Raw genomic sequence first — 14,271 nt, 5'->3', positions numbered from 1 at the left:
TGAGTCTTCAATTAGCCTAACACGCAAGCTTTTGGCAAGTGGTCCCCAGAGAAGATGATCTCCAAAGGGAGACTGTAGCCCAGATTCGAACAAAGAACTTCTCCAGTACAAGGCAAAATGTGCTCACCGACATGCTACCTTCCAAGTAGGAGTCAGAACTCAAAAAGCCTCATCACAAAACTGATGAATATCAATCAATTTGATACGATCATGTTTCTCGACAGCTTGCAATTTACAATCACATTTTAGAGACAATGTGGTTTGGAATGATATATCATGATAACAGAAGATGGACAAAGTCACACCAGGACATGCTACTTGGAAGATACTCAAATGGTTGTCGTGCCAACGTCAAAGCAACAACTTTGATGAATTTAAAAGATTGAAAAGTTGGCATGACAAAGGTGTCAGTAGTTGCCCGTCTTGTCTGTGTTAAATGTTGCCCATTCTGCATCCATTACAGCCTGGTCATCCCGGAAGGGGGATATCGCCTATCTGCGGCCCCTTCTAAAGATTTCGCATTTAGCCCCAGATGCTCCCCCCCCTTGCCGTCCTGGGGGTTAAGATCAGAAGAGATCGTTAATATTTGTCAACTGCAGGCGTGTGAAGACATTTTGGAATTAAGGGCTATGTAAATACATTTGAGTCTGGGAAAACTCGAATAAGATATTTTTAGTGTGTCTGTAGAATTGTTTGTTCATTGGTCTTAATGCCTTCCATAGCTGAATTCTACAGTCAAACCTCGGTTTTCGAACGTCTCTGTTCTCGACCAAATCGGTTTTCGACCAAAAATTTCGAGTTTTTTATACCTCGGATGACGACCGAATTTTGGTTCTCAAACAAACTCAGAGCACTTCAATGCGTCACTTGACTCCTCTCGCCTTCCTTCCACGAGGAAGTGATGCTTCCTCGGGTAGACTAGGAAGTGACGCTTCCTCATGTAGCGTTCCATTGTGCACAGACGTGGTCAATAAAGTTTTTTTTTTTTTTTAAAGAGAGCGTGGTTTCCGTTTTCGAACAAATCGGTTTTCGAGCAGCCTTCTGGAACGGATTATGGTTGAAAACCGAGGCATGACTGCACTGTATTGCCTTTGCATCTCGTTTCAAAGGATCCTAAATCCAATGTTGCCGTGTTTGAAATGAGTGAACATGAAAAACATGCACGACCCACCCAAAATGGGGCAAAGTACTACACGGCACTAATGTAAGTGTTGGGGGACAACAACAACAGGGGCATCAAACTCATTTTTGTCGTAGTTGTGGTGTCCTTCGGAGGGCCGTTCTAGCGCGTACTATGGCCTCATACCACAGACACAATCATCCAAACCAATCTGGCTGCGCTATCAGCCACATTAGAGAAACTCATGAACCTGCGGCGGCACCTGAAGAGGAATCCTCAACGTTCTGGAGGGAAAATGAAACCGTGCCCCTCTTAAAACATCCTCCCTTTACCCTTTCAATCTCGATCAAGACAACTCTTCCTTATTTGTCTCCCCAACCTCTTGCATTCGCCTCCTTTCGGCCAGCGCTCTAATAAACCGGCAGCATGGACCTCCCGTGCTATTATTCCAGTGATGAGTTCCCTATGAAAGGCGTGAAATAGCCTCTGTGTCGGCGTGCGCCCGGTACGCTTCCCTCCATCTCCGCCAGCGCTTTCCCGACACAGACGCGGCGGCAGAGATGGATCCTTGTGATAGAGGAAATGATTGAAGGCGTGCACATCGGGGATAATCCAGTATGGGTGCGATAGTGGGCAGGTGCGTTAGGAGGCTACGGGGCCTCCCTGCGATAACACCTTCCATTAGACTGAGTGGATTGTGCCGAGCTGTTGGCATTTATCTTCCGTTCCCAAAGCAGCCGCCTCAACCCCGGACCGAACCATTCCCCCCCTGGAGTGACTCCTTTGGTAGACAACTGCCCTCAGATCCTGACGCTAATCCCCCAGTGAACATGTGACCTTTCACCTTGAAAGTGAGAAGGAATGAGACTGAAAAATTGACTTTCAACTTTGGTATCTGCTTTCACCATTCGTTTATAGTTCTCGACAATCATTCTTTATATTACAGCCGGTTTGCATTTTTGAAAGTCACGATAGCTCCAAACCCTAAGGTCTAAGCTTTTCGGTTATTTTCTTCCACACTTTTTCGGGAAACAAAGCATTTGACGTTTAACTTGATGATAAGAGATTTGTTGGAAGATATTTTCTAATTGTGGGGGGAGGGGGGGGGGGAACACACTTTCGTCTGTATTCTATGAACGTAAATTTGAATGAATTGATTATTCTGAAACCCCGTCATCCACGACAGTTTGTCCAAGAGCACGCGCGGGCTAAGATTTCTGAGCTGAATGCAAATATATGCATTCATGCTTTCACTTTGGCTGCGCAGCAGCTGGGAAGGTGTGCAAATCCAGGTTATGTAAACCAATAGCCAGAGGGAGAAAAGTAGGTAGGGAGGGCTTCCCGGGGATGGTGGAATATGAATTTTAATACCTCGATCTGGGGAGAAGGAGAGCATTAAGCAAATACTCAAAGTGGTACTCAGTCCGTGTCCCCAAGTTGCCTTTAAAATACAAGTCTTTCCTTTCTTTCTTAGCAATTTATTTTATGATGCTCCTCGCTGAAGTCAGTTAAGTTGTCGCCATGCAGAGCCCATACAAGGGATAGCAACAGGCAAAGCATTAACGGTCCTTCAGAACCAATGGGGCGGACGCCATAAATAACAGAAGAACACAACACAGCGGCTATTATGCTGTGGAAACAATAAAGCTGCAGGGCTTCATCAAGGATTAAAGCTCTGCAGGGACCCATCCAGAGGGAGCAGGATGAACGCTCATTCAACAGCGCCGCTTTTAATGCGGAAAAGAATAACACCGCAAATGGACACTAGACATTTCTCATATGACTGGGTCATAATTACGCCAACTAGTCAGTTTGCGGGCGCTTCAACGAGAGTGTTTGAAGAAAACTTTGTCCTGCTCGAAGACCATGGCAAGTCACCGAGATTAGATGGATATCACTGGGAACTAGACTTTGCACAGATCTGATCGGCCCGGATGGGACCGGCAGATCTTTTGCATTTTATGGTAAATCGGTGATCAGTTGTCATGTCATAATTTGTACATTGGCCAATGACGACATTGATCGGATTAGTAAAATAAATAAAATTGCAGCAAACATAATCGTGTTGACATTCTGTCCTGCCATTGTTCATAACGTTTCTCATCATGTACAGCCGAAAAATTTTCCCCAATATTTTTAAATAGCTTTGGATTTTCTTTTAGAGGAGTGCCGTATTTTCCCTCCACATTTTCCGTGTATTGAATATTGATCAATGGTTTGAGGAGAATCTTTAGGATTTAATTGTAATCACCCCCTCCCCCTCATGCATTTCAATGGTTGCCAAGTACACGTGAATTTTGGCTATTTATAGGCTGGGCCAGCCCCAAAAACCCACGAATGAGCGGGAGTTGACTTTACAGTAAATGTATACATTGTTAAAATTGACTGGATCTTCTGATCGGTTCTTGCTTTTTTTAAACAAGTTAATCAGCTCCAAAATCCTGAGCTTTCAAACGCAAGGCCCGGGGGCCAGATCTGGCCCGTCACATCCTTTTATGTGGCCCGCGAAAGCAAATCAAAGATGGCGACTTTCATGATGCTTGCTAACATCGTGACCAAAATTCTCATTTGCAATAAATAAGAGTGATACTGTAAGCATTTTCTTGTTACCAAACCCCTCATACAGTAACTTAAACAATAGATTAAGAAGAATAAACATTTATTCTTGACTTCTTAATATGGTTTCAGTCCTAACGGCCTGTCAAGGACACTTGCAAGTAACTAAAATGTGGCCTGCGACAAAAATGAGCTTTCACGCCCCCGGTGTAAAGCCTGTTTTAAACCATCTTAAATTCTATACTAGGAATCTGACTACTGCCTCACTTTCTTCCATGTGAAATGTCATTAGGTACTGTATTGCGCTACGAGATGTCTTGAGTCAAGACGCTCGATGCCCGAGACCTCCTAGCGTGCTCCGAGCTAACGCTGACCTGGTAGTGCAAGAGCGTGTTCAGTCGCTTCCAGTCGCTTTCTATCTTGGTGGTGATGTCTTCGTCCTGCAGCACGACGCGAGCCATCCGTCCCTGGCGCCACTCTGACGACACAACAAAGGCACATTTTCCAGGCACCCTCTAAAGCTATATGTGTATTTTTGTGTTGCAAACCACACAGAGAAGCAGGTCACACACATTCAGGGATGCAATGAGACAGCGAAGGGCCGCACAAATGCTGCTGCATCTCTTGAGCTGGGTGTTTGTGTTGAGTTAGGCATAACAATAAAGATCCTAAATTAGTATTCATTCAAAAAATCAGTGATCAGATAAGTTGGTGATCGATGGAGGGAATGATGCAACATTCTGATGTTTATTCTCTGCTAATACGTGCACGCCATGGACTTCATCTGGTCCAGATGACGTGTGGGAATCATACCGAGGTCCATGTCGACCGCCCGCGGCCGCTGAGAGTAGGGCATATTCTTGTAGACGGCATCCAGGATCTTCTCTTTCACTTGGGTGATGGTGTCGCAGTTCAGCACTTTTACCGGAATCTCTGGACTGTTCTCGTTGTCCGGGTTCACACAGTTTAGGATCTGGATCGGGATAGAGAAATGGCCAAGTATTTTTTGTGGGGGAGGTGTCAGGGATTAGACCAAGGCAGACTTCTGATAGTACACTCACTTCATTTGGTAGAAGAAAATATTTATATTGAACAACTTAGAACAGTGTCCAGTCTGAACAGTTTGCTTTGCAAATCACCTTTGCTTTGCATCTTGGTTGTGCCCGGTGACAACCCATCTGGCACGGACAGATTTCATGTCATTCCCTTTCATTTATTAAGATCACCATTAGCTTTGGCGGATTAGATTAACATGATAAAACTAAAACAAAACCCTGTATTGTTTTGTGTGCGGCCCCTTTACGGGGCAATAGAGCCACAGAGTAGTCGAGGAAGCATTAGGTATGAAGGAAGTTTCGCAAGCGCACAAATAGAATAGTGCGATGAAATGTGTTCCTCTTTTCTTTTAATATTTCGCCAAAATTAATAAATGTCAAAGTCCCAATCCAATTTCACACTTTAGGTGTACAGTTGATAAAGATACTACTATTAGGGCAAAGATTTATTTTCGTCTATTTTCATTAATATGATGTGAATATACATTTTTTAAAACAAATCCGAGGTCAGCAATCACAGACTGTGTGCAACCTTAGAGGTTACACAGTAGTTGGTGCTGCTCACACGAACCACAGCAAAGACCAGTTTCTGATTTTTACTGCAATGTGAGTGGAGCCTAAACAGCTGTGAGGTGTCGAGCTCAGGGTTTTACACACATTAGCCTCTCCTCGACCGCATAACGGCGGTCTGGAGAACCCATATCCACTTGTGCCAGTGTCCTAAAATCAAATTTCACACCTTCATCGAAACACCAATTTCCAGTTCTGCCACATAATGAGGCAAATTTCCAGTCGGAGCAATCAGAGCGTCGCCATTTCACATGCCACTTCTGGCCGTGATTTGTTCGAGTGTGTGTGAAAGCTAATCTCCTCAAACAAGGCCTGATGTTGGACCAAAAGGGAGCCGATGGGATCATTAGTTAATTTTACTCTCACAAGGGAGGAAATTGCATACCTCCATCTGTCAAGGAGCTCTTAGTAAGAAACTCAACACTTCTTACATATGTAACACACTATTAAAGACTACAAGAATCATTCAGAGTGACTTTTCAACTGTGGGCGATTAGTAGTTAATCACTAACGTAAACTACACAAATGAGATTTGAAGGAACATGTTTTCCAAGTGGACAAAATGGATGGACCAAAATGTTTTAGAAAATATCTGCGCACCTGTGACATGGCCCTCAGACGCATCGAGAAGCGCAAGACTTATTTTGACCTACCAGTGTTTTGTACTCGATCTGCTGGCGGATCAGCTTGTCCTCGCTCAGAGAGTAGCGGGCCTCTCCGGTGATGGCGTCGATGGGCCCTTTCTCCATCTGCTGCTTGATGGCGCAGTAAAGCATGAAAAGAGGTTCACCGGCGCACTCCTGCCAATGCACAGAGAGGGGCGGCATGAAAGAGCGCCGGGTTCATACACTTGAGAGATTCTGTAAAAGGAAATTTGTTGCTACATACAATGATGTTAGACCTATGAAAGTCTGAAAAGACCAAGATGCCTGACTTGAAGAACTCGAGTGCTTTTGGCCATTTTTATTTTCAAAGAACTTGAGCACTCCTCTGCACGCATCAGTGGTCATCTGATGTCATTGTGACATGGAGTTAGCAAGATACCTATGCCGACACCCCAAAGCCCATTGGCGTGGCTGCTTTAGAGTGCCTCATTGTCAGCCGTTAGTGTTCGCACACCACAGAGAAAAAGGTGGACTAGGTAGAGGCGGGGGGATTTTTCATTTTGACATGTTTTCCATGTGATTACGTTTTTAGAGGGGGTTTATTCATTTTTCCCCCCTTTGGAAATACATTAATTTAATTTAATTTATTTTGTATTGGTGTAAATATTTTAAATATATGGAGTATTTGTGGGAGATAAAAAAAAAAAAAGGCAAGAAGGGTCCATTAAGTATTGAGTAAACAAAAAATCCGAAATGAACTTCTGTCAAGCCAAAGCTTAACACCAAAATAAAAACATTTTACAAATGTTGTAAATATGCACTCATTATTTATATTTCCATTAATTCATTGCGTCTGCAATATCCATATGTGTGTGAGCGCCGTTCAAACTGACCTTCAGGAACCTGTGCAGCAGGAAGGCGAACCAGTTGGTGAGCATCTTCTCTGCAACCGACTCTGTTCTGCGGTGATAACAAAGGGCACAAAAAGAAAACAGAGTTGGTCAGGACTTTTTACAAGAGAATAGTGATCCATAATTCATGGAAAGGTAGTGCTGGAGCCTTCGGGCGGCTTCCTGTTGTTCCCTGTGAACTTCCTGCAACTTCTGTGGCGGCTGAAACGAAACTGGAGAGGGCATTCGTGTGTGTGTCTATGTGGACGTGGGCGTACATATGCATGGTTGAGCCCGTCCCTCATGCCCCCCTTGACACTCAGCAACCTCGCCCTCTCTTTTCGACACAATGTGGTTGTTCCCTTTACTGAGGATGAAAACTGGAAAATGACCCCCTTGCCTGGTTCTTCCAGCATTCACACTCACCTATGGCAATGGGAACATGTGACTATAGCCAGCACGGTGAAAGATACATTCAGAAAGTTGGCCTCACAACCAGCCGGTTTGAGGTTTGAATCTCTGTGTGGAACTTACATGGTCTACTACAGGTATTCTGTCTTACTCCCACATTCCCAAAACAATGGACTTCAAAAATGTACAATGTTGTTGTTGACAACTTTGATTAGGGGAATGCGGGGCACAGTTGAAGTTTATATTGTTTATTTTTTCATAGTGACCAGTCCGGTGGGTGACTGCGTGTCGGCCTCACAGTGCAGAGGGGCAGGGTTCGATTCCGGCTCCGGCCTTCCTGTGTGGAGTTTGCATATTCTCCCCAAGCTTGTGTGGGTTTTCTCTGGGTCCTCAGTTTTCCTCCCACTTTTCAAAAACGTGTGTGGCTGGGTTAATGGAACACTCTAAATTGTCCCTAGGTGTGAATGTGAGCGTGGATGGTTGTTCATCTCTGTGTACCCTGCGATTGGCTGGCAACCAGTTCAGAGTCGCGGGGGTGCTGGAGCCTATCCCAGCCGTCTTCGGGCGGTAGGCGGGGTACACCCTGAACGGGTTGCCAGCCAATTAAAGGACACACACAGACGAACAACCATCCATGCTCCTATTCACACCAAGGGACAATTTAGAGTGTTCAATCAGCTTGCCATGCATGTTTTTGGAATGTGGGAGGAAACCGGAGTACCCTGAGAAAAGCCACGCAGGCCCGGGGAGAACATGCAAACTCCACACAGGGAAGCCGGAGCTGGAATTCAACCCGGTACGTCTGCACTGTGAGGTCGACACGCTAATCACTGGACCACGGGGCCGCCCTGTAGATAAAATATCAATTAAATTATTTCATCCCATTTTTTTTTTTTTTTTTTTTACAAAATTACAATGTAACATTTTTCTTATTGTGGTCTTATTTATAGTTACCTTGCTTGTGTTTTTTAAAATATATATAACAGTATTTGTTTTTACAGAAAAAACTTCAACCAGTCTCCATTCCAAAACAGCACATCCCCCGGGTCCCCCTCACCCCCCCCCCTCCCCCCATATCTCCCTACCATGGCCCCCCTACCGACTAGCATGAGAATGTGCTGGAAGTTAATGGTACCCATTAAGCATTTTAATAAGCTCAGCAAGTCCCAAAGATGGAAGTCAAATAAAGGCTTTTGTGCAGGGGCTTTGCCGACTCCTTAAGACTGTATCTTTACTTTTAAATGTCGGGGACGTGGGGTTGAGGGGGAGGGGGGGGGGGGTGGTTCTGGAACTCTGCTCTTCACCTTCTCCTCATCCTCTGCTTCCCTTTAATTGAGTTTCATTAAAGAACATCCGGATCTCATTACCCAACGCAGCACTGAAGAGTCGTCTTATACGTTGCTGTCTCTCCTAATGGCAGCTAGGGTGCAGTGAGGATATGGGGGGGGGGGGCTCCCTTAGTGAAACTAATGAAACAATGCACTTGCAATTAATAACATTGTACTCCATTGCTCTGCATGGGCGGGAAACCTCATTACAAAAATGCTGAGGAGAAAAAAAAAATAATGCAAGATTTAAAGGACTCTGGGTGATTGAAGCAGTGTTCTGCGATTCCATTAAAATAACATTACGCTGGGTGAAACTGCAAAATTACTCAGGGTGGAATTTCCTATCACGGATTGTTCTTCCCATGCAGGCATACAAATAACAGCAAAAAAGGAAAAAGGACTCTACTGGGGAAAGGTTGGAAACTATTTTGTTAATTGTGCAAACAAAGTAATGCATGTGCAAAATACATCGTTGAGCAGCATTTACTGATTTCACTTTTGAGCCTTGATACCTCAAGCATTTTGCAGTGGTGTCGGGATGGAGGAGGTTGGTCATGTACGACGGGCCAAGAGTGATTTTTAAGTCATCAGGCAATTAAGACAAACAAAGCCTCCAAAGCAACCATGGTAAGGCACATCACTTTGAGCAGAAAAAGACAACAGATATTTTATTCAATTTGACCTAGCCAGAAAGTCACACCCACCTTTTATTATTATTATTATTATTATTGTGTTTTTTAAAAAACTTTTCAGGGACAGCGGTTACTACAGCGGCCGGCTTATCATGTTATCAGGTTACAGGGTGCATGAAAGGGTTAAATCCAAAATGTGAAACTGCACATATCTGCAGGGATGGCTCTATTAAAGCTGAGAGTGTTAACCGATAGAGGCACATTTATTCTATTAAAGAGCAGATAGCGCATCAGCAATTAAACACTCACATAGGAGCAAATACTATCAGGAGATAATCAGCCACGCCAACCTGCCTGAACGGAATCTGCAACGAGGTGGGTTGATGTACAGAGGAAAGGCGGCGGTGCGGCGCGAACGCTAATAGAAATCTTTGTTGTTCAGCCCATGAAATGTCTTTTCAGACTGAAAGTTGGCAAATTAATTCTTTGAATTTCAAGAACAATCATTTTCTTGCCCTGAATTTACTGTGCATCGCTGGTGCAAATATAAAATCCTTTTTGGTATTACTGCGACTGAAAGAGGTTGTGCCTTCCTCACATTTATTTGTCTTTCTCTTAGATGGTTATGAAGATTCGACCCAAACTTTGAAAGTTTGCTGAATTTCTTTTAATATAATCATCCATCCATTTTCTCATCCGCTTATCCTCACGAGAGTCGCGGGCGTTCATGAGCCGACCCCAGCTGTATTTTTATTTTTCGACAGTGCATCGTGTTCTGCATCCTGATTGGCTAAGGGACTGGAGACTAATGTTAACAGTCTCCGTGCCCCATCACTGTAGTTTGCCAAATTTTCTCCATGAGAAAACCCACAATGTCGACAAAACGTTTTGTGCAGTATTTCGAAAAAAAAACTCTTAGTTGTTTGTTCGAAAACATTTATTCTTGTGTTTTTTTTTTAAGTGCTTGAGCCTGAAATAAAAAAAGATTTAATCTTTGGTTTGAATCAGCGCAGAGAAGACAATTTAAATTTGAGGATTTGGTGCTGGGAACTTGTACTTGCGTGCAAGTCACATGACCGAACCCATATAAACCATGATTGGTCGTTACCTGAATCTTGAGCAACAGTGATGTCACTTTCAGTCAACAGCAATTGACAAAATGGCCGCTCCCTGAGATGGATAAAAGCGAGTGGCTTTTGCTGTTTAATTGATATTCCACAAACGCAATATTAATCAAAATGCCGTGTTTACACGCGTGAGGATGCATAAAACAAAGAAAATATTTTTTTTTTGTTGCCTTGCCTTTTAAATATTGTTATCTCGAGGACTACTACTCTGCAAAACAAGATCCTGATTGATTTGGATTCCTAACCAAAAGATACGATTTATTTTGGGTGATAACAGAATACAGAGAGTCACGGCAACTCGTCATCATTGTATTATACAACAATTCAGTTTAGATGCTCGACAAAAACACAATTGAAATCTCTCACTTATGTGAATTATCGCCATGCGAGCGTTTGAGTCAATGTTGACGTTGAGGACAAGCAGCACTCAGCCATATCTAATCACTAATCCGCGGGAACCTTCAGAAACCAGCAGGGAAAATAAAAAAGAAAAGGAAAAAAAAGCCCATAAAAGGCCCTCCGGGCAGTGGCCGAGGATGGCGGACTGCCGTGCTCCTAATAATAGCCAATCCTAAAAACGGAGAGATGGTGTGACGCCCCGCTGTCATAAGAAATAACAGTTTAATCCAGGTCCACTTGTCACCATGTGTTTTCTACGCTTCTTTCTTTTTCTCCCATTTACAGTATTTAGCCGACTGTCAATGTGGCCTTTTCAAACAGAGACGCTTCTGGAACATTAACATCAGAGTGAAGGCCCTTGAAAGCTTACCCGCTGCCTCGCTAGCTCCGAAGGGCAAAACACCGCTTAGAACTGAAAAACAGATGGGAACTACGCCACGAGAATCGAACGGGAGTCGAGTACTTGATTAAATTTTACACATGGCTTTGAAAAGTTGAGGCAGGTTTCTGACCTATTTTCTCTGTGTGAAGACAACGGTGACAGTGGACATCCACTCGCTTGAGTCACATTGTGTTCTCCAAACGCCACCCAAACCTACTGTGGAGGGGGCAAATGCTCAGTCTGTCGGCAGTCAGCTCACTGACGGTCAGATATGTAGACGGTGCTTTAATAGATGATGCCTGACTCTATGCAAATTATCAATATCAGTTTTCCTATTTCAACCCTTTCAGGGACAGCGGTTACGGGAGTGGACAGCTATTCAAAAATTGTTTTCTCTTTTATGAATTAATCTTAATGTCACAGTTGTGCATCCACCACCACAATGGACCCTTATGTCTATTGCCATACAAGGTGATTATTTTTTTCATGCCTAAAGACAACTAAAAACACTTGCGGAAAAAAATCCTGATGTAGGTTATCATTATGTGTCCATGAAAGGGTTTCCGTTGGTTTTACTGTGTTGATTCTCCTTTATTTTGTTGTTGTTGTTGTTTTTTTTTTTTAATCTCTGAATTCTTTAACGAAATTAACGATTAACCCTCAACTAAATTGCAGCTAGTGAAAATAGCAAGTGGCTTAATTGTAACGCTGGGAAGTGGCTAGTTAATATCAAGACCAGGTTGGACGACAGCAACTAATGTTAAAATGTTACCTGCCTGCACAGCGAATTGTTGTTGTGATAATGACAGACTCAACGTCTTCGTTTATATATACTGTGTGTGTGTGTGTATATATATATATATATATATATATACTGTATATGTGTGTGTGTGTGTGTGTGTGTGTGTGTGTGTGTGTGTGTGTGTGTGTGTGTGTAAATGGGCAGCCCCAGTGTTCCAGTGGTTAGCACGTCGACCTCACAGTGCAGAGGTACCGGGTTCAATTCCAGCTGAGGCCTCCCTGTGTGGAGTTTCCTTGTTCTCCCCGGGCCTGCGTGGGTTTTCTCCGGGTACTCCAGTTTCCTCCCAATTTCTAAAAACATGCATGGCAGGCTGATTGAATACTCTAAATTGTCCCTAGGTGTGAGTGTGATCATGGATGGTTGTTCGTCTCTGTGTGCCCTGCGATTGACTGGCAACCGGTTCAGGGTGGCCCCCGCCTACTGCCCAAAGATGGCTGGGATAGGCTCCAGCACACCCCACGACCCAAAAACCATTCACATTTTTACTGGGATGTGGTCAATATAACATTGCGTTTCTCTTCCAGCTTATTAGTTACGCCAATGACATCATAAGGTGCATTCTACTGTCTATGTTTCTACCCACAATTTTTCTATCAGATCTATTCAAGAAACTTCAGCAAAAGTGCTGATGACACAGAGCGGTCAGGACCTCGTTGGTGTTTAAAGTTTGAGCAAAAGCATGGCTTCCTCCGGAAAACAATGTGAAGTGGAGACGCGAAGTGGAGTGGAGGCGGGGTGTGGGCGCGCTACGAAGTAAAGTTGAACCACTTGTGAATGTTTCATAAGGAGTTGAAGCCTGGAGAATAAGTGAAGCCGACATTGAGAGCGAGGCCACGGCACAAGACAGAATGCGGAATTATGTGGACCATTTAGATGTTTTCTGCTGGGGCATGTGCACATGCAGCGTTTAACTCGGTGTACGCTAACCCTAACGACTCGAGGGAGGGAAACCATACCGAATTCCGCACGCGATAAAAAATTGAACGACATGCAGCTATACTCAATCGCCTTCCGTCGGTCTGTACGGTATGCGTTCTTCTGCACAAATGTCTTTTCTATTACTTTTCTGAGAAGAAATATGCATGATGTTCATGCCTTTTTTGTCTTGAACAAATAAACTACCAATTGTGTTTAGAGGAGGGCTGGGCTACATGCCAAAATAATTTGTCAGATTTTCCACAAAAATCCAATTACTGATATTATTCGCATTTTTGGGGCCTCGCAATGAATGACATGACAGTTGACCCCTCGCATATTTGCAAGTTCAGCACCCACGGATTTGCATATTTGCGGATTTTTTTTGTCATCCCCTTTTTCATGGGGTTAATATAAAAAATATAAAATAATTATTTTGTCCACCCCTATGCATTTTAATGGACGTCAATTATATACGGATTTTCACAATTCAGGCCTGGTCCTATCCTTTGCGCATAGTTGAGGTCGACTTCATTTTAAACAATCCCGCTCGACTGTACAGGAATTAAACATGTCGCTGAAATTGATTGGATAGACTAGTCCATCATCTGATGGGATCAGTAATCTGTTATTGTTATTTTTAAACTTGCTGATCGGTGATCGGCTCCAAAATACTGATCGTGTAAAGCCGACTGAACAGAATTTACCTTGAGTGGTCGCTACAGGGGTCAGAAAAGTGACTAAATATGCAGACCAACTCGCCAAGTTGGAAAAATTGACTCAGTTTTTGCAAACTAGCTGCCAAATTCGCAGCCACGTTGTTAGTGTAAGTCGCGGATATCAGCGGGGACACACTTTGAACTACAACAAAAAAAAAAATCTCTTACAAAATATCCTGACATGTATTGTTGTAGAATCCATTGGTAAAATCAGTTAATCTGACAACTTCAGTTTTGAGAGATTGGCCATGTCCTGTGTAGCTGTGCCAACCCCAGTGGCATGGTGCAGGAACCTCAATTGGAAACGCAGACCAAAATTAGACTAGGCACCATGCAATTCTGCCAAAAAATGAGGCCAAACAATATTGACAGGCCCTTCCCGCCATTCCATTTCGAGCTGAAGCATGCTGGCCTACCTCCGCAGCAGCAGCTTGGGATGATTCTTGCTCTCCAGGTTGCGGTCGATGAGATCCGACAAAAGGTGCTTGAGGACGTCTGTCGCGTACTCCAGGCGTCCCTGTAAGGCCGTCATGATGAGCGAGGCCACGTTGCCACGGTCCCTCATTGAGAAGGAGCGTTGCATCTCCAGAGTTCGGATGAAGGTGAGCAGGAACACTTTGTTGTTGATAAGCTGACCAAAGAGCTTCAGGGCCTTTTCCACATTCTGCTGGCCATTCCCTGACACCTAAATAGAAAGAGGGAGGGATTGTTATGACCCACATGGCGTCGCATTAAACCAGATTTATACACAAATTGCAAC

The 14,271-nt window shown here is 43.8% G+C and overlaps 1 protein-coding gene across 1 annotated transcript in view; it reads right to left on the bottom strand.

Moving 5' to 3' along the window:
• The window catches only part of plxna2 (plexin A2), a 189,303-nt gene that overhangs the window by 11,783 nt on the left and 163,249 nt on the right, over window positions 1-14,271 (bottom strand). The window contains exons 22-26 of the mRNA XM_086105377.1: window positions 13,928-14,196; window positions 6,800-6,866; window positions 5,955-6,101; window positions 4,490-4,649; window positions 4,051-4,154 (exon numbers count right to left, since the gene is read on the bottom strand). Of these exons, the coding sequence (XP_085961503.1) occupies window positions 4,051-4,154; window positions 4,490-4,649; window positions 5,955-6,101; window positions 6,800-6,866; window positions 13,928-14,196 (747 nt within the window). The remainder of the gene's footprint in view (window positions 1-4,050; window positions 4,155-4,489; window positions 4,650-5,954; window positions 6,102-6,799; window positions 6,867-13,927; window positions 14,197-14,271) is intronic.

The sequence above is a fragment of the Hippocampus guttulatus genome, chromosome 1, assembly GCF_054856545.1.
Source record: "Hippocampus guttulatus isolate MCC_2025c chromosome 1, RoL_Hgut_1.0, whole genome shotgun sequence".
Taxonomy (NCBI): domain Eukaryota; kingdom Metazoa; phylum Chordata; class Actinopteri; order Syngnathiformes; family Syngnathidae; genus Hippocampus; species Hippocampus guttulatus.
Note: the sequence above shows the minus strand (reverse complement) of the source record. Positions and strands in the feature narration are given on the sequence as shown.